General features: G+C 44.9%; 1 protein-coding gene across 1 annotated transcript in view; it reads left to right on the top strand.

Moving 5' to 3' along the window:
* gldc (glycine decarboxylase) overlaps positions 1 to 21,577 on the top strand; it is a 147,513-nt gene that overhangs the window by 63,288 nt on the left and 62,648 nt on the right. The window contains exons 4-7 of the mRNA XM_033017964.1: positions 11,316 to 11,480; positions 14,191 to 14,268; positions 16,221 to 16,368; positions 20,350 to 20,546. Of these exons, the coding sequence (XP_032873855.1) occupies positions 11,316 to 11,480; positions 14,191 to 14,268; positions 16,221 to 16,368; positions 20,350 to 20,546 (588 nt within the window). The remainder of the gene's footprint in view (positions 1 to 11,315; positions 11,481 to 14,190; positions 14,269 to 16,220; positions 16,369 to 20,349; positions 20,547 to 21,577) is intronic.

Below are 21,577 nucleotides of genomic sequence, written 5' to 3'. Positions count from 1 at the left end.
ATAGATGCTGCTGCACCCGCTGAGTTTCTCCAGCTTTTTTGTGTACCAGCTGAAAAAGCTGATTGGGTATGGGACAAAGCTTGGCAAGTGTTAGATGAATACTGGTGAGGGAGGGGTGATTGTCTGATGGGTGGATATAGTTTTTTGGACTATGACTTTTGTTTTGCTTTATGATCAATATTCCAGCATTTGCAGTCTCTCCTGTCTCCAGGAAATTACTTTCTTAGCTAATGCTAATATCTGTAAAAAAAGCAGAAGCTAATCATTAACTTAAGAGGTCAGCAATTCAAAGTAATGATAGTTGTTGGCAAGTGTGTTCACAGACGGAGGTGAACTCTCAACCATTGTATTAGATTGACACTCTGCAGTTCTACGACAGAGTAACAAATGAAGGTGAACAATTAAATAGTAGACAGGAAGAGGCAACTTCAAGAACATCTCCAACCCCAACAATGGCAGGCCGAGCATTTGAGTTTTAACAATACAGTGTGGAAAGAGGCCTTTTGGCCCACCGGGTCCGTGCCGACCTGCATTCACCCATACACTAGTTCTAACCTACACACTCGGGGCAATTTGCAGAAGCCAATAAACCTATGAACCTACATATCTTTGGAATGCGGGAGGAAACCGGAGCACACAGAGAAAATCCACACTGCCACACGTAGAACATACACACTCCATAAAGACAGCACCTGTAGTCAAGATCAAACCAGAGTCTCTGGCGCTGTAAGGCAGCAACTCTGCCGCAGTGCCGCCCTTGAGTGTTTTTTTGTCATATACAGCTGAGTGAATGATCCACATAGACACAAGGAACTGCAGATGCTAGAATCTTGCATAGAACACAAAGTGCGGAGGTAACTCAGCGGGTCAACCACCATCACTGGAGGACATGGATAGGCAACATTACAGGTGGGATCCCTATTCATACTCATAGGTAGGCAACATTTCAGTTTGGGACCTGAAACCAGAGCACCCGGAGAAAACCCATGCAGTCACAGGAAGAATGTACAAACTGCGCACAGACAACACCTGTAGTCAGACATGGGTATGCAGTGAATGGAGGGATATGGATTATAAACAGGCAGATAAGAATTTGTCATGGCATTACCACAGACAATGTGGGCAGAAAGGCCTGTTCTTATGCTGTATTGTTCTATGCTCTATTGTGGCAACAAAACGTAACCATATTAGTGGATTTGTAAAATCTGCATTCAAGTTTATATGGTCTGTTTTCTCAGGAGCAGATAACCAAACAGCTGATTCAGGTTAGTGTTAATTTTAAAGTGTCTGCTAGTGTATGTCTTTGCAACAGTTTTTTAAAAGCAGGATGTTGCAAAAAGGTAGCTTGTACACGCCTTTCAGATTTGTTGTATTTCTATGCGTTCTGAGCGCATAAAATAGTATCGATGAAGTTGGAGAAGAAGAGGTTGTGACAAACCTGTAAAATGACTTAGCAACTGGCATTCGTGTCTTTAGTTTAGTTCGGAGATACAGTACAGAAACAGGCCCTTCAGCCCACCAAGTCCATGCCGACCCGCGATCCCGATACACTAGCACTATCCTCGGAGCAATTTATAAATTTTACCGAACCCAATTGACTTTCAAACCTGTACATCTTTGGAGTGTTGGAGGAAACCAGAGCACCCGGGAACAACTCACACGGTCACAGGGTGAAGGTACAAACTCCGTACTCACAGCACCTCTAGTCAGGGTCGAATCCGGGTCTCTGGCTCTGTAAGGCAGCAACTCTATCGCTACACCACCTTGTCACCCTTTCATGCATAAAGTGGGAACGTTTTGAAAAAGATTACATCGAACTTTAACTTTTGGAACATATTTGGGTAGGTAGTAGAAAATGGAGATGTATTTTCCACAGAGTTATCTCTGTTTAGTTTATTGCTTGCAGACCAATGTAAAACAAATTATCAGCAAATTCTTACCTTGCAGTACAGAGGTCATATATTATCCGACTGTCTCAGCAAAAATAGTTTCATTAGATTATCAATCTGCTTTATCTGCAATGTGCAGAGAAATAAAGAATATGTAACCGGGTTTAAAAAAAAATTAGCTAGAAAAAACAATATGCCCTTGCTGGCAAGCATTTTATCTACAGTGCCCTGTTAGTTTTGAAACTGTTTAGTGGTATTTGTCAGTCTCTTCTGAATAAGAATAATTTGAAAAGGATTGTGAAACAGAATGTTGGCTCCTGCGGTTTGATCATTTTGCTTCCCTAAGCAAAGTTGTCTGGAAGTGAAGCAATGTTGCTTGAAGTTAGACACATTTAAAAACTGCCATTTTTTAGAAATAAAGTGATGAAAATACTCAGCAGGACAGGCAACCTTCTGTGGGGGGAGAGAGGGAGAGGGAGGGGAGCGAGGGAGAGGGGGAGGGAGTGAGAGAGGAGAAGGAGAGAGAGAGAGAGAGAGAGAAAACAAAATGAATGTTTCAAATCAGTGATTCTTCATTAGAATTACAAATATTGATCAGCAATATCAGTACCAATGTTCATGTTTATTTGCATTTGTTCCTGTAGTGCACAGGAATCTGTCCATGCAGCTGCTTGTTGAAGTAGTTTATTGATAAGAATTATAGTGAGAAGATGGTTTAGATCACTTAATGGTTATAAATTGGCCATTTATAGTTATAGAGTCATACAGTGTAGAAACAGGCCCTTCGGCTCAACCTGCCCACACCAACCAACATGTCCCATCTACACTAGTCCCACCTGCTTGTGTTTGGCCCATATCCGTCCAAATCTATCCTATCCATGTAACTCTAATTTTCTTCTAAACGTTGCAATAGACCCTGACTTAACTACCTCCTCTGGCAGCTCGTTCCATACATCCATCACCCTTTGTGTGGAAAAAGTTACCCCTCAGATTCATATTAAATCTTTCAGCCTTCACCTTAAACCTATGTCCTCTGGTCCTCGATTCACCTACTCTGGGCAAGAGACCCAATCTGCATTTACCCGATCTATTCCTGTCATGATTTTGTGCAGCTCTATAAGATCACCCCTCTTCCTCCTGCACTCCAAGGAATAGAGTCCCAGCCAGCTCAACCTCTCCCTATAGCTCAGACCTTCGAGTCCTTGCATAATTTGAGGAAGATGCGTAATGTATATTAATATGAACAAATTTAACACATAAATATATATTGACTTATACCAAAGGGGAATTGTCAGTTCATTTGTGGGAGTGACTTTGATTGTTGAAGCAACAGTAGCTAGGCCACTCTATTCTTATGGTGCCAATAAGGACATTTCACTATTTCAGGTCCACTGCCAATTTTCCGGCAACTGATTGTCCGGCACCTCCTTTAATCCGGACAAAATGACATGAACATTACATGTGGCGCAAGCTCTTACTGGGCGGTGTGCCTCTGTCCTGAAAGAGTTAGTTGTTTACTTCATTGTTACTTGTTAATTCTTTCTTTAAGGTTCTACCAGTCCATGGTGCATTAGAGACACGGGAGGGGTATAATTAGTGGGTCAGAGGTGTATTGTTGAATTATGATTACGTGACCTCTGGTGGTCCGGCAAAATGGATAATCCTGCAAGACTCCAGAAACAAGGGTGCCGGAAAATCGATGGTGTACCTGTATAGATTGGCTTAATATCTCACCTGGAATGATGGCACATTACAATGAGTAGCTGTGGAATGCCTGTCAAGAATATGTGATGAAATCTTTGTTAAACTCTAACCTACAAGATCTTGTCTCAGCCGAGTATGCGAGCATATGTGCTGCAGTGCCAGCTAAAGGGCGGGAATATCCCTGTGTAAGTCAGTCGACCCATTCGCAGTCGGGCCGATCGAAGCTCCCACAGCCAGCAGTTGAAGCTCCCGCGTCGGGCCGATCGAAACTCCCGCGTCGGCAGGGGCGGAAAACCCGGGGGGGGGGGGGGCAGAGGGGACATGTCCTCCCCCCCATGTTTTGAGAGGTGGGGGACATCCCCCCCAAGTTTTTGTGATCCGGATTTTAAAACCCGGTGAAAGACAGTGGGGGTGGGACTGAAGATCGAGGACGCCGATTGGACGAGAGAGACGTCGGTCAGCAGGGAATGGGGGCGGGACATGATCATTCAGTGCGATGATTGGAGGAGGGAGGAGTGGGGGGGGGGGGGGTGGGACTGAGGATAGAGCGCGGTGATTGGAGGAGGGAGACGTTGCACAGACCTGCGCCTCATCCGCAGCCAGGATCGATCCCGGCTGGCTCTCTGGTGCTGTCCTGTCCCCCCCCGAGTACCCCCCCCCCCCCCCCCGAGAGGTCGGCAGCAAAGATCCTCCGCTCTAGGATCTTTGGTCGGTAGTCAGACGGGCGCGGTGCCCACAGACAGCGCAGAGAAGCAGCGCTAAACCATGTCAACTCTGCCTGTCCCGCCAGGTGAGCCTAGAGCCCTGGACTTGCGGGAAATATGGCCAGCGCGGAGAAGCAGCACTGGTATCCCATCAGTCCAGCCAGGGATATAGTTAACCCGGTGAGACAGGCAGAGTTGAGCTGCATTTAGCGCTGGATTGAGCCTCCGAAGCCTCGCGCGCATGCGTGTGCGCATGCGCGCGTGGCCGCCAAAAAATTGTGTCCCCCGTCCCCTCCATGTTTTGATAGCGAGTTCCGCTCTTGCGCGTCGGGGCGATCGAAAATCCCGCTTCTGGGCGATCGAAACTCCCGCATCGGGGTGGTCGAAACTCCTGCGGCTTGGAGCTACCGAAAGTCGGACTCTAACCAGAGACTGCGAGCTCCGCGATGTTAAATTCCGCAGGCTTCTGTGGTTGGAGAGCCAAGATCGATTCCTGGCAAAGGGATCGAGGGCTCCGTGACGGTAAGTCCCGCAGGCTCCCCGCGATGGAGCTCCTGGTCGATCACCAGCAAAGGCCGCCAATTCCTCGATGTTAGGCTGCAGTGTGAACGGAGATACGATATGAAAAAAAATCGCATCTCCGTCGAGGTAAGAGATTAAAAAAAGTTTCCCTCAACTCACCCTCCCCTCCACCACACAAAAACAACACTAAAAACATACATTTAACATACTATTTAAACACATAGAAGGAAGGGATAGACAGACTGTTGGCGAGGCAGCCATTGTTGATTCTCGTAATCTTAATACTTAATACAAGGCCACCACAGTAGACTTTCTGCCTTATAGCGCCAGATATCAGGATTTGATTCTGACTACGGGTGCTGCCTGTACGGAGTTTGTACGTTCTCCCTGTGACCGTGTGGGTTTTCTCCGGGTGCTCCAAATTCCTCCCAGATTACAAAGAAATGCAGGTTTATAGTTTAATTGGCTTCTGTAAATTGTCCCTATGTGTAGGATGGAAACTGGGATGCCATAAAACTAGTGTATGGGTGATCGTTGGTTGGTACGGACTCAGTGCGTCGAAGGGCATGTTTCCATGCTGTATCTCTAAACTCTAAAACTGTAAACTTGTTTCAGGTCACCCGCTCGCCTTCCTTCACTCCAGATAAACCAAGCCCTACCAATCCAATCCCTCCCCATAAAGTCCTTGAATCAAGAAAACATGCTCAAGCATCTCCTTTCCATTCTCTCCAACACAGCCATGACATTTCCATGGGGTGATGACCACAATATTCCAGATGCAGTTGAACCAGTGTTTTGTAAATTTGCAGGCACAATCTCCATTTCCTTTATTTCTTGTATTTGGTGCCTTGATCGAGGAAGGCAAACCTGCTATTTGCCATCATTACCATCGAATCATGCAGCTATCTTAGGGCTGTAGGGACCTGGATTCAATCCTGATCTCCAGTGCCACCTGTGTTGAGTTTGCAGAGCCCATAGAACAGTACAGCATAGAACAGGCCTTTTGGCCTGCAATGTCCATGCCAAACATGATGCCAAGTTATACTGTGTAGGAAAGATCTGCAGATGCTGGTTTAAATCGAAGGTAGACACAAAATGCTGGAATAACCAATGGGTAACGTTTCGGGTCGAGACTTCAAATAGCCCTTGCTTTCCCTCTCTCTCCATCCCCTCCTCCATCCCAGTTCTCCCACCAGTCTTACTGTCTCCGACTACATTCTATCTCTGTCCCGCCCACTCCCCTGACATCAGTCTGAAGAAGGGTCTCGAAACGTCACCCATTCCTTCTCTCCCTATGCAGATGGGGCATGTTGGTCGGCATGGGCAAGTTTGGCCGAAGGTCCTGCTTCCTCTCTGTATGACTCTATGAATCCAAATAGGCATCTGTAACCCTGAATATTTGCACAGGTGGATCTTAAAGAACCTGTGCTGTGTTTGAACAGTGTTTAGCCATAAGCCAAAACTGTTGCTTAGCTGTGAGCCAAGACTGTGATCGGGGCTATTTGTAAAACCTTTTTATTTTCAACTTGGCTGCTACGTCTGACTGTGTAGCAATGATGTGACTTCAAGAAGCTGCAAGTTTTTGTGTATTTTGTAATCATCTAAAGATGAACAATAGCTCCTTACAAAATACAAAGTACTGGAGTAACTCAACAGGCCAGGCGGTGAGGATGGGACAAAGCCTGCTGCATATAACCATATAACAATTACAGCACGGAAACAGGCCATCTCGACCCTTCTAGTCCGTGCCGAACACGTATTCTCCCCTAGTCCCATATACCTGCGCTCAGACCATAACCCTCCATTCCTTTCCCGTCCATATAACTATCCAATTTATTTTTAAATGATAAAAACGAACCTGCCTCCACCACCTCCCTGGAAGCTCATTCCACACAGCCACCACTCTTTGAGTAAAGAAGTTCCCCCTCATGTTACCCCTAAACTTCTGTCCCTTAATTCTCAAGTCATGTCCCCTTGTTTGAATCTTCCCTACTCTCAGTGGGACAAGCTTATCCACGTCAACTCTGTCTATCCCTCTCATCATTTTAAAGACCTCTATCAAGTCCCCCCTTAACCTTCTGCGCTCCAAAGAATAAAGCCCTAACTTGTTCAACCTTTCTCTGTAACTTAGTTGCTGAAACCCAGGCAACATTCTAGTAAATAAATGATAGTTGAATACAGATGAGGAAGGTTTGAATTGGCAGATGGGTGAAGTAAGTGACAAAGACTAGAGACCAGAGACAACGGGGTCAGATAATGAGAGGAGGAATGAAATATATAGCCAAAAGGAGGGAGATAGATGAAAGGGATGAGGCGGGGAGCGGAGAAGGAAAGGATAGTTGAAAAAATAGGTGCACACCACAGTGGAGGGGGGCACGGGAAAGACAGGGTGGGACGGGAGAGTGTTACTTAAAATTGGAGAATTCACTGTAGCTCATTACACTCTTGTGTTTTTGCAAATTAAAATAGAATAGATTGTACTCACACTAACACAAGCCACTGATGATTAATTAAAGAGATGTCCAACATGACCTCTCTTTCACTGTGGCCTTTTCATTTCTTTCTTTTTCTTTTCAAAATTTAATAGTTTGTTTTTAATTTATACTATTGCAATTTCCGTTTTCCACTAGGTTATTGATCCCAAATTGCAACTACTTGTACTGCAATCAAATCTAGTAGTACATCACCCAAATGGACCAAGATTTAACGCCATTGATGATTGAAATCTCTGTCAATAGATTCCTTTGGCATTTACTCTTGTCAAAAAAACTTTTTGATTCTTAGAACTTATGCATAATTTTCAAAGAACGACACTTAAACCTGCCAAGCCCTCTAGGCAATCAAATTGTTTTCCTTTTAAACTCGTGGAATTCTACTGCTGCTTGCCAGATGTTTTGGGTCTCGTGCTCAATTGCGGGAAATATAAAAAATGTATGACATTTACCGTGAAAAAAAAATGTTCTTACAAACAGGCACATTGCCAAATCTCCAATTACACGTGCCTGCAGGGATCACAGTCTTGGCTGTTTTGGAATTTGTTTGTAGACAGCATGTTGCCATGACAATCTTGTCTTAATTTATCAGAGTTATTCCCTTACCCATCCCACCCAAACACACCCTACAACTTGAAAAGTCAGTAAACAAGTTAGAATAGAATACTTTATTGTCACATGTGACAAGTCACAGTGAAATTCTTTGCTTCCATACCTTGCCAAGGTATGTAAATAGTCGTCTATAAAGGGCGCTTATAAAGTTACAGATCCCCCTCCCCCGTGACAGTTCCCCCTTTGTTTTTCCCCCCTCTACTCCCCTCACGGCGGTCTCCCCACGGCGAGTCCCCGTTGCTTTCCCCCCTCCTTCACGGTGGTCCCCCCCATACCGGGTCTTCCTTTGCTCCGTCCCTCGGCAGCGACGTCGTCACTTCCACGTGTCCTTCGGTCGGCGCCATCATCGACTGCCGCACCGACCTCTCCACTAATGCTGCTGGGTCCTCTCCGGAAGCTTCTGTGGCGCCGACTCAAACCCCAGCTGCGGACACCGTCGACCCAGGCACCGATGGCCGAGGGCTGCGTTGACCTGCGAGGTCAGGGTCTGGCCTGCGATGTTCCACCTCCGGCCCACGAGGTTCCTGCCTCGGCTTCGCTGCGTCAGCCGCAGAGCCTCCCGTAAGGCTTTGTTTTCAGTTCTGAAGACGAGTCTTTGACCTCTTCGCACTGACAAGTCTTTCAGCGTGTTCTGTTTACATTCAGGGTTGTATTTTCTTCCCCTCCACTCTTGACTTGACTCTCTTGACTCTTAATATTGATGTTACATTTCTTATTTTCAATTCAGTCGCACCAAACCGGTACCCAGGCAGTTTTGGCAAAATCCACCATTTCTGCAGATGTACGATTTTATAAATCCTATGATGCAGACACAGTGGCACAGAGAGTGGCAGCACAGTGGTGCCGCGGTAGAGTTGCTGCCTTACAGCGCCGGATATCCCGGTTTGATCTTGACTATGGATGCTGTCCGTACGGAGTTTGTACGTTCTCCCTGTGACCCCGTGGGTTTTCTCCGGGTGCTCCGGTTTCCTCCCACATACCTAAGACGTGCAGGTTTGTAGGTTAATTGGCTTCTGTAAATTGTGTCCAGTGTATAGGATAGAACTAATGTGCAGGTGATTGTTGGTCCGCACAGATTCGTTGGGCCGACGGGCTGCTTCCATGCTGCATCTCTAAACTAAACTAAACATACCATTGGCTTCAGAAGAATTGTCAAAACAGAGATCGATATATTTCTGGATCGTAAGGGTTTCAGGGAATGTCTGGATAATATATGGTAAATGGTGTTGAGAGAGAAGATCAGCCATGGTCTTGACATATGGTGGAGCATTAACTGTTCTTGTGTGCCAAGAAATTATCCTGACTCTTTATTGCATTCTCTGGTATGGCTATTCCAATCCATAGGAATGCAAAACACTCCAGAGAGTGCTGGACTCAGCCAGGTCCACCACGGTCACAGCCTTTCCCTCCATCACAAGCACAATGAGGTGTTACCTCAAGCATCTATCATCAAGGATCTCAACCAGCTGGACCATGCCCTCTTTTTGCTGCTGCCATTGGGCCTAAAGTTTCACACTACCAGGTTCCACAGCTAATTTCCTAAAACTATCAGGTTCTTGAACCGATCTACAAGCCCTAAGCCCACCTTGATAATGGAACACAACAGACCACCTCTGGTACTCCCATGGACATGTTTTCTAATTGTGTTTTTGCAACAACTTTTTCTTTTCATTCCCTTATTATGTATAATTTAATATAATAATTATGGATAATTTATCTTTTTATGTATTGCCTGTTCTATGCAGCTGCAGGCAAGACTTTAATTGTTCTTGTATCTCAATTTACTTGTGCATATTTCAATGAAATTGACTTGAAAGTACAACCCAAGTTCAGCCGAACCTGTTGGCCTTGTCACCCCACCTCCAAACGCAGGAGCAAGAAGCTCACAAAATACCAAGTATACAATTAATTGGAGATATCTTGGGTTGTTGCTTTCTTTATGCAATAACATTTGTCAAGTCAATTGTTTGTGCTGTATCATTGTCTTACATGAAAAGTATCATTTTCAGAACCTTTAGCAACCAATGTTCAGTTCACATGGAGCTATGTTCCCACTTAACACCCGACAGCTCAACTTGCCCACACCGACCAACATATTCCATTTATACTTGTCTTTCTTAAATGTTGCAATAGTCCTTGCCTCATCTGCGCCCTCTGGCAGCTTGTACCATACACCTACCACCCTTTGTGTGAAAAAATTACCGCTCAAATTCATATTAAATCTTCCCCCCCCCCCACCTTAAACCTATGACCTCTAGTTCTCGATTCCCCTCTCTGGCAAGAGACACTGCATCTATTCCTCTCATATTTTTGAACACCTCTTTAAGATCATCCCTCTTCCTCCTGCGATCCAAGGAATAGAGTCCCAGTATACTCAACCTCTCCCTATAGCTCAGAGTATCCTGGCATGACAACATCCTCGTAAATCTTCTCTGTACTCTTTCCAGCTTGACAACATCTATCCTGTAACATGATGCCTAGAACTGAACTCGATACTCTAAATGCGGCTTCACCCATGTCTTATATAACTGCAACATGAGCAGCTGTCACCACCTTCAGCGTCCCATCCGCCCGCCTCTCTCCATCTGCCCTTTTATTTTCTCCTTGTCTGCTTCCACCCATCATCCACCAGATTCAGTCTCCAAATCCCACTCCTCAATCTCCCAGGAGGCTCCTACTCACTGTCATCCTTTACTCTTCACTGTTCCACCTATCACTAGCTCTAGTCACAACCCTCTTCATATTGACTATTTTTCCCTCGTCACTCTCAGTCCTGATGCAGTGTCGCGATCAAAACTGTCTGCAATACATCCCCCTATTCCCCCCCCCCCCCCATCCCCCCCCCTTCACCCCCCCATCCCCAAACCAAACAGACGCTGCTTGAGCCTTTACGTTTCTCCAGAAGATTGTATAACTTAGAACAGTACAGCACCAGGACAGGACCTTCGGGCCACACAATGTCCATGCCAAACATGATGCCAAGACCATCTCTTAGCTACCTGCGCATATTCCATAACCCTGGATATACATATGCCTATCCAACAGCTGTTTAAACACCACCATCGTATCTACCTCAACCACCACCCCTGGCAACACGTTCCAGGCACTCACCACCTTCTGGTAAAAAAAAAGTTGCCCCACACATCTTTAAACTTTTAAACTTAAACAATGTTTATGTCTCATTTTACTTTAGTTTCCTTTATTGTCACATTTACCGAGGTACAGTGAAAAGGTTTTGTTCACGTACCAACCAATTTTGTTGCATTCTACTCAGTAGACTAGCAACGCGAAACTTTATCAATTAAAAACAGGGCATGTTTACATTAAAAACTTTGTAAAGGTGTGTTTTAAATCTCAAAATCAAATGAGTGTCTTTTGCATCTGTACTGCAGGGTGACCCAGTACACTCCCTACCAGCCTGAAGTTTCGCAAGGCAGATTGGAAAGCTTGCTCAACTATCAGACTATGGTGTGCGACCTCACGAGCATGGATGTGGCCAATGCCTCTCTGTTGGATGAAGGAACAGCTGCTGCCGAGGCAATGCAGTTATGCCACAGGTAGTAGTTCACTTTCTCTTGTACAGATGCTCCCCGATTTACGATTTACTTACGATATCTTGACTTTACGATGGTGCAAACGCTCGGCAACTGCAGCGGGCCGCAGCTCACTTCCGGTCACGTGATCACTTCGTATTAAGCGCGTTTTCGACTTACAATATTTTCGATTTACGATGAGTTTATCGTAACGTAACCCCATCGTAGGTGAAGGAACAGCTGTACACTAAAGCTCTGATAATCACTAGATTATTCAAAAAATCCCAATCGTTCAGAATAGGGCTCAATTCTTCATATTCCATTTGGCTATCCATCCTTCATCATCTCCAATGGAGTGCAAAGCTCACAGTTTTTTGGTGTCCAAGGCTTATTGGATATGCAGGATGCCATGGGATTTACATGCAATAGAATAATTTTATAAATTCATAAGTTGTAAGAGCAGAATTAGGCCATTCGGTCCACTTAGCCTACTCTGCCATTCGATCATGACTGGTCTATTTTTCCCTCTTAACCCCATTCTCCTGCCTTCTCCCCATAACCCTGGACACCCTTACTATCAATCTCCGTCTTAAAAATATCCATTGACTTGGCCTCCACAGCCTTCTGAGGCAATGAATTCCACAGATTCACCACCCTCTGAGTAAAGAAATTCCTCCTCATCTCCTTTCTAAAGGTGTATCCTTTTACTCTGAGACTATGGCCTCTGGTCCTAGACTCTCCCACGAGAAGAAACATCCACTCTTTCCAGGCCTTTCACTATTTGGTAAGTTTCAATGATCCTCATCCTTCTAATCTCTAGCGAGTACAGGCTGTGCCATCAAACGCTCATCATAGGTAAACCCAACCATACCTGGGTTCCGGGTGGCGCCAGCAATGGCTGCCTCGCCAGCAGCTGTTAGTCCTTTCAGCCTGTTTGTTATTTTTAGTGTGCCTAATTGAATGTTTTAAATGTTTCTTAGTATGTGTTATGTGGGGGGTGATGGGGGGGGGGGGGGGGGGAAAAGGGGGAAACTGTTTTTCAGTCACTTACCTGGACGGAGATGCGTCTTTTCTCGGTGTCGAATCTTTGCCCCCCCCCCCCCCCCCCCTCGCGGCCTACCAACTGGATTGGTGCGGCATTTCCTACCGGAGATCGGCCAGGGCTTCAGCAGCGGCGCAGCGCTGAATTACCATCAGAGAGCGGTGTTGGATCTCTGGAATGTTGGGCCTGCTGTCTTTAACACCGTTGAATGACGCTGACTTTAACATCGCGGAGGCCTGGGATCTTTTGCCGGGGATCGCCAGTGTTGCAGCTCCGCCCAGATCGGCCTGTCGACTTCGGAAGCTGCGGTCTTCAGTGAGAAGCGGCCGATTCGGAAACTCCAAGCCACGAGTGTGTTCCTCCGTTCCGACACCAGAGTTTCGATCATCCCGGCGAGAGGGCCTGAACATCGGGCCGTCCGTAGTGGCGACTGCGGAGCGTTCAAAGGCCCCGACCACGGGTGAACAAAGAGGAAGATGACTGAACTTTATTGCCTTCCCTCACAGTGGGAAACGTTGATTCCGCTGCGGTGGATGTTTATGTTAAACTCTATTGTGTATTGTGTTCTTTTTATTTGTATGTCTGTGTGGTAACTCTAATCTCACTGTACCAATTGGTGCATGTGACAATAAATGTGAACTTGAACGATCATTCTTGTAAACCTCCTTTGGACCCTCTCCAGAGCCAGCACATCCTTCTTCAGATATGGGGCCCAAAACTGCTCACAATACTCCAAATGCTTCTGACCAGTGTCTTATAAAACCTCAGCATTACATCCCTGTTTTTGTATTTTAGTCCTCTCGAAATAAATGCCAGCATTGCATTTCCCTTCCTTACTACCGATTTGACTTGCGAATTAACCTGCCCTTTCAGCTATTTTCGTATCATCTGCAAACTTGGCCACAAAGCCTTCAATTTCTTGGCATGTCGCTTTTGGAGTGGGGATTCCACCCCACCCCCTGTCTCAAACTCCAAACCCCATCTACTGCAAACCCCTGCTGTCCCATCCTCGCTAATTCCTGGCTCACTGTTCTTAATTGGAAAGATTGCCCAAGGCTTTCCCCAGAATATTAGCATGGAGATTTGACTACAGGGCAAAATAAGTATTTGTTGGAGCTGCTGCTGTTCGTGGCTGGCATTATATATGCTGGGAGTGGTGGCATGTAACAATGCTTGGTGTGTAAGGACAAATTAAAGCACATCCATATTAAGTATAAGTCCCCTAATTTATATGGAATGGAGTGCAGTGAATTGGACAATATCTGAGACCAGGGATGAAGAGATAAAACTTACCACTATGGCAATAAAAGGTTCAGGCTCTCTAACTCTCAACTAGTTTTAACTTTTGTTTTTACTTTAACTTTACCTGGTATTAATCATTCTCAATGGTGGTACCCTGCTGAAGCATCCAGCCAGTGGTAGGACATTCATTATAATTATCAAACAGATCAACATTGGTGCAATGTCTGCATTGCATTTGTCCAGAATGCACATCATTGCATTTGTACATTGCCGTGTGTTTACCTCTGGTCTTTGTAAGCTCAACACATAAATAGTAAATCATTCTCTGGAATACAAAGCTGTAAATTTATAGATCCCAATCATTGTCTCCACTTTCTTGCTGAACAAGTGAAATGTTATGGATTAAGAACTTTGTTTTGTATTCACTATTTTTTTAAATGTTTTCTTTAGATACAACAAGCGAAGCAAATTCTACGTGGACCCTCGATGTCATCCTCAAACAATAGCTGTAGTGCAGACAAGAGCGAAGTATGTAAACAAAAAATCATTCTTATGTATAAAATAAATAGTTTCAAGGCCTCAAGGTCAGTTTATTGTCACATGTACCAGTTAAGGTACAGTGAAATTTGAGTTACCATGCAGCCATACTAAGTGAAAAGCAACAAGACACACAGCCACATAAAAGTTAACATAAGCATCCACCACAGTGGATTCCACATTCCTCACTGTGATGGAAGGCAATAAAGCTCAATCTTCTTCCCCTTGTTCTCCCACGGTCGGGGCAGTCAAACCATCCGCAGTCGGGGCGATCAAAGCCCCCGCAGCCGACGATCGAAACACCATCGGGGTGATCGTCGGGGCGGTTGAAACTCCGCGGCATGGAGCTCCCGAGTCGGCCTCTTCTTACCAGAGACCGTTGGCATCACGATGTTAAAGTCCACAGACCCCGCGGTTGGAACTTCGATCCCTGGCAAAGGGATCGCAAGCTCCGGGATGTTAAAGTCCCACAGGCTCCTGCGGCTTGAAACGCCGTGTCGGTCTCCAGGATAGGCTGCCAACTGCACGATGTTAGGCCACAGTGGGGACGGAGATGCAATACAGAAAAAATCGCATCTCCGTCGAGGTAAGAGATTGAAAACAAGTTTCCCCCAACCCCCCCCACCCTCCCACATGAAACAAACCAAGGAACACTAAAACATACTTTTTAAACACGTACTTAAAATAACAAAAAGAAGAAAGGACAGACAGACTGTTGGCGAGGCAACCACTGCTGGTGGTGCCACCCGGTATAAACATGAGTGAGAGTATATTGGTGTCTGCCAGTAGACAGAGAAACCATGAGAGCATCATTGACAGCTCAGGAGCATTGCAGTAGGTAATGACTTTGCTTCACAGACAGCTCTTGAAGATAAGTGTAGAAAGGAATTGCAGGCTCTGGTTTACATCGAAGATAGATACAAAATGCTGGAGTAACTCAGCTGGACAGGCAGCCTCTGGAGAGAAGGAACGGGTGATGTTTTGGGTTGACACCCTGCTTTAGACTGAGAGTCAGGGGAAAGGGAAACTGGAGGTATGAGGAGGTACAAAGAATGGAAGGTATGAAAGGAAATGTCTGAAGAAGGGTCTCGACCCGAAAGGTCACCCGTTCTTTCGCCCGAAGATAAGTTGTGGCTGTCCTTCACGATCTGGCTGGACAATAAATTGTACTCCAGGGCTTGTTTGCAGCTAAGTCCTTTCTTGAAGCTAAAAGTTGGAAGACAGGTTGCTGGTTTGGGTTGAAGACCACCCATGGTCATAGTACTTGGATTTGTGAGATGTTAGTTTATATTAATGGAAACTTACTCTTGTTGCCAATAGTGATGATGAATTCCCTTGATTTAATAAATTCCAATGTTGTCCAAAGTGCCCAATAATGTGTCTTCAGATCCATCTTTGCATAATTGTCAATATTTGATTTATTTTACCATGTAAAATTGTACAGGTCCACCACTGATTTTCCGGCAAATGGTGGCCCAGCACCTCCTTTAATTCAGACAAAATTACGATAGCCCCGCCCCCCTGGAAGTCACTCTGAAAATATGGCGCCTAGGCCGGGTGAGGTGGCCGATATCGACCTCATCGGGAATTCGGCAGCGATAGAAGGGTCGGATTTACCCCCTGCAACCGGAGCTCAGGAACTCTGGCCCGGCTGACTTTGTGGGCCAGTATCTCGGCTCCTTGGCTGCCTAGGCAGAAAGTTCCAGTACAATTGGACTCTTCTCGGAGACCGTGACCTCTGTTGGTCCGGCATAACGGATAATTCAGAAAGGCTCTGGAACCAAGGATGCTTAAAAATCACTGGTGGACCTGTATTCTCTGAACCTTTAAACTCTCCAGCTCCTGGAGAGTTTGTTCCTCATTTTGGTAATCCTGAGCTCCCAGAAATGAAACTTGCCACAGCTCTTCTGATCCCTCCGTCTTAACAAGGAATCTGTTCCCAGTTACATAGGGGTGACGACGGAACTGAAATTGCCCCATGAAATGGATTTCAGCCGGAAGGATATCAGTGGAGTACTATTCCAGTACCCAGACACTGAGGGAAGAGTAGAGGACTTCTCCGCACTTGTTGACCTCGCTCATCAAAATGGAGTGAGTAATGAAAGTTGGGACTGTTGCGATGACGGTTGGATGCAATACTATGTAGTTGTATTGTACAGGTGCACAGTCGAGAGCATGCTGACCGCTTGCATCGTGGCTTGGTTCGGCAATTTGAGCACCCTGGAGAGGAAAAGACTACAAAAAGTAGTAAACACTGCCCAGTCCATCATCGGCTCTGACCTTCCTTCCATCGAGGGGATTTATCGCAGTCGCTGCCTCAAAAAAGCTGGCAGTATCATCAAAGACCCACACCATCCTGGCCACACACTCATCTCCCTGCTACCTTCAGGTAGAAGGTACAGGAGCCTGAAGACTGCAACAACCAGGTTCAGGAATAGCTACTTCCCCTCAGCCATCAGGCTATTAAACCTGGCTCGGACAAAACTCTGATTATTAGCAACCACTTTCTGTTATTTGCACTACCAGTTTATTTATTCATGTGTGTATATATTTATGTCATGGTATATGGACACATTTATCTGTTTTGTAGTAAATGCCTACTATTTTCTGTGTGCTTAAGCAAAGCAAGAATTTCATTGTCCTATACAGGGACACATGACAATAAATTCACTTGAACTTGAACTTGAACTTGTTGAGCTCAGAAGGTTCACGTGTCAGGAAGTTGGTTGACACATTCTTCCTCCTTCTCTCTCTCCCTCTCTCTCTCCCTTCCCCTTTCTCCCTCCCCCCTCTCCCTCATCCTCTCTCCCTCTCTCTCTCCCACCCCCTCTCTCTCTCTCTCCCTCTCTCTCTCTCCCTTCCCCTTTCTCCCTCCCCCTCTCCCTCATCCTTTCTCCCTCTCTCTTTCTCTCTCCCTCTCTCTCTCTCTCCCTCTCTCTCTCTCCCTCTCTCCCTCTCTCTTTCCCTCCCCCTCTCTCTCTCTCCCCCTCTCTCCCTCCCCATCTCTCCCTCATCCTCTCTCCCTCTCTCCCTTCCCCTCTCACTCTCTCCCTCTCTCTCCCTCTCCCTCTCTCTCCCTCCCACTCTCTCTCCCTCCCACTCTCTCTCCCTCCCACTCTCTCCCCCTCCCACTCTCTCTCCCTCCCCCTCCTCCTCCCCTCACTCCCGCCCCTCTCTCCATCCCTCTCCCTCACCCTCCCTCTCACCCTCTCTTCCTCACCCTCCCACTCTCTCCCCTTCCCCCTCCCCTCTTTCCCTCCTCCCCTCTCTCCCCTCCCTCTCCCTCTCTCTCTCTCTCCCCCTCCCTCTCCTTCTCTTTCCCCCTTCCTCTCCTCTTTCCCCCTCTCTCTCTCCCCACCCCCCTCTCTCCACCCCCCTCTCTCTCTCTCTCTCCCTCCCTCTCCCTCTCTCTTTTTTTTCTCTGATGATTCCTGCAAGATGTACAGGGCATAATCTCCTGGAGTATAATCAGAGCCCATTCCCAATAAATATTCCTAGATTGGCGAAGCCTTGATTAGTGTCGCAGAAAGTTTCCCAGTGCCGCAATCCTTCTCAAACTTAAGCAATTGAGGAGCGAAAATTAAATAAAATCTCCAGTAGCAATGTGTTTGCTTCTAGTTCTGTTAATTGCAGTGTTGCCCACTACAATGTCACACACTCTCTTTTTCAAGTACTAGCAGGTAATTTACTGGTCAATCACGCCCTGAATCATCCCTCAGGCAGCCGAGGGTGCAGCCTCTTCATTCACATGCTGTCGTGCACTAAGCCTGAACTGAACCAGAATTACAGATCAACATCCCACCTTGGCTTCCTCCGACACGAAAAGAAGCTTCTGGAAAGAAAATTAGCCAGTCAGGTTGAAGCTGACTAATATGCTGCTTAAGAATTCTTACTGCAGTTCCCTGTTCAATAATGGGTGAATTCTAAGCTGTTGTATAGGCTGCTTTAACTTTGTCACTTAACCCACACAATTCGGTATCAAGCTTGTTTTTGCACCCCAGTCATTCTGACTCACCTTAGACTTAAACAAAAAAATGTTAGTGTGGCCAGCAAAATAGTTCAACAATTCCCACAGTAGAATATAATTATTCAGAGTAACTACGGGTTGGGAACAATGCAAAATAAAACATTTCATCAATTCAGTTCATTTATGGGAATACTGTAACTGTGTTGCAAACCAATAAGAATTGAATTGGCTGTAGAAAGCGTCCAGGAGCAGAAAAGACTGCAAAAAGTTGTGAACACTGCCCAGTCCACCGCCGGCTCTGACCTCCCCACCATCAAATGTATTTATCGGAGTCGCTGCCTCAAAAAGGCAGCTAACATCATCAGAGACCCACACCAACCTGGCCACACACTCATTTCACCACTGCCATCAGGAAGAAGGCACATGAGCCTGAAAACTGTAACGTCCAAGTTCAGGAACAGCTTCTTCCCTACAGCCATCAGGCTATTAAACACGACAACAAATAAGCTCTGAACTACAACAGACTATTATTATTATTGCACTATAATTGTTTGTTTTTTGAGTATGTGTGTATGTGTATATATACACACTGATCTTTTTTTTTTCTCGTTTATGTACTATGTTTACATATTCTGTTGTGCTGCAGCAAGCAAGAATTTCATTGTTCTATCTGGGACACATGACAATAAAACACTCTTGAACTAAGATTCCTTTCAGTATTAGCAAAGAAAGAAGATTTCAAAAGATATGATTATTTCTTTATCAAAATGTTTCTGCAAGTACAAAACTGCTTCGAGAAACATAAATGTTTATGGTCTTTAGAACATGATCACGTTTCCACGTAAAGTTTAGATTGAAATAGATCTGAACAAAATGGAGCAGGAAAAGCTGTAAAAGCTGCACAATGTTGGGTCGACGACAACTATTCAACAGCCAGGGTAACACAGCTGATGGTTATCCACCACCCGTGTTATCTGCAGGTTTAGGTTTGTTATTGTCAAGTACTGAGGTACAGCGAAAAACTGTTTTTCATGCTACACAATCAAATCTAATAATACTATACATAAATACAATCAAAACATAAATACTATCAAGCTTTTCACTGTACCTTGGTACACATGACAATAAACTGAACTGGACTGAATGAAACTCAAGTACAATAAATAGAGCAAAGGGGGAGATCCAAAAAAGTGTTAATGCAGCCAACAAATCGGTTCATCAATTCCCACCGTATAAAATAACCAGTGGATTTCCGTAAAACGAGAGTGGAAAATATTTAGCCAATCAATTGAATATTGTGAATGAGTAATATACAAACTTAAAATGATGATCAGAATTTTTCTGCCTTTTCTAATAAATACGAGTGGAGTCTCATACTTCAGCATCCGCATCACAGCTGTCCAATGTTTGGTTGGATAAAGAATTACTTTGTGTGCGCAAAACAGTCTCACTTCCAATGGACAAATTCGGACTGAGGAATTATTAGGTTTGATGTAAAGGCAATTGTGGGCAAAGTGCTGTAAGTGCTTTTTCATTTGAAGATATAATCAGTCCTGCTATAGCAGGAGAGAAATTATACAGACCGTAGTCAAATATAAAGCCACACATTCAGACATTTTGTCACTAAGTTATATTTTTGTAATATATGTCTTGGTAATACAACTGCAAAGGTACAGACGTTTTAAGACACATACCTCCAGATTCAGGGACAATTTCTTCGCAGCATTATCAGGCAAACTGAACCATCCATTCACCAACTGGAGAGCGGTCCTGACCTCCCATCTACCTCATTGGAGACCTTCGAACTACCTTTAATCAGACTTTACTGGACCTTATCTTGCAGTAAATGTTGTACCCTTTATCCTGCAACGAAACACTGTGGACGGCTTGGTTTCAATCATGTATAATCCATGGGTTGACAGGATAGAATGCAACAAGCATTTCACTGTACCTCGGAACACATAACAATAATAAATTAAACCAAACTAAACAGAACCAATGTACCAATTACCTTTGGAATTTAAGATTGAATCAGGTTATTTTTCATAAAGGTTGTTTAAAAGTTAAGGTATGTACATCAATGACATGTTTTTGATTTGCTTCAGGCCTTGGCATGTTGTGCTACTGACCTTCTGGCACTGTGTGTGCTGAGACCACCAGGGGAGTTTGCAACAGACATTGTACTCGGTAATTCACAGAGGTATGGAGTGCCACTGTCCTATGGAGGGCCACACGCGGCATTCTTCGCTGTGAAAGAAAATCTTGTCAGGCTGATGCCCGGGAGAATGGTTGGAGTTACCAGGTATGCACATGCTTGCTATTGACCAGCCAGTGTCATACATGTGACACGGACCAACAATATTTTGTCATCTTCTTTAATATTAAAAGAGAATCTAGGAAAAGGCAACTTTCTATTGAATCCATGTGGAATGCATGTATTTCTTTTAGAGTAAAAAGGACACCGTTGACTTAACTCAGCTGGTCAGGCAGCATCTCTAGACAACGTGGATAGGTGATGTTTCAGGTCATGATCCTTCTTCAGACTGATTGTATGGGAGAAATAAAAAGCTCTAAAACAAAACCAGAGATGGGTACAAATGCTGTTTATGTGTGGCTCCATTGCAGACAACTGTTTGGGTTTATGAAGGAGAAAAAGCCACAGATGTGAGGTGTTAAAGACATGAGTCACTGGCTTCAAAAGAAGAGTGGCAGGAAGGGTGAAAGTAGGGAGTAATTTCTATATTCTAAGAAATTAGACTGTTGATACCAACATTCACTAAGGTCCCTTTGTTTTTCTCCAGCAATTAAAGATACAAAGCATCTTTCACCTATAGGACAAGATATAAAACAGTAGGATGAAAATTAAAAATAATTGCTATGTGGCCAACATTTTGACTCAAAATTTCAAGAGTATAAAAATATTATATTGTTAAAATAAAATATGACATTTTCACGGGAAAAAACATTAAATCGTTTTTTTTTTTGCAGTGCATCGATTATCAATGTTCTAGATCAAAATATTTCCTTTATTTCCCTTTTGGAGTTTGAGAACAGTAGAGATTTCAATGTAAAGAAACTATTTCTGTAGACATTTTATTTTTGGGGATTTTTTATTTTTATGGTTTGGGAACTGCTCCATCCAAGACCGCAAAAAATTCCAAAGAATTGTGGATGCAGCCCAGGCCATCGCACAAACCAACCTCCCCTCCATTGACTCCATCTACACTTCACACTGTCTGGGTAAGGCCACCAGCATAATCGGACCAGTCTCAATACCGCATCTCCCCTCTCCCATCAGGCAAGAAAAATGTATGCCTCCAGATTCAGGGACAG

This window comes from Amblyraja radiata, chromosome 3 (genome assembly GCF_010909765.2).
Source record: "Amblyraja radiata isolate CabotCenter1 chromosome 3, sAmbRad1.1.pri, whole genome shotgun sequence".
NCBI classification, from domain to species: domain Eukaryota; kingdom Metazoa; phylum Chordata; class Chondrichthyes; order Rajiformes; family Rajidae; genus Amblyraja; species Amblyraja radiata.
The sequence above is the reverse complement of the archived record's forward strand: the minus strand, read 5'-3'. Positions and strand labels throughout refer to the sequence as shown.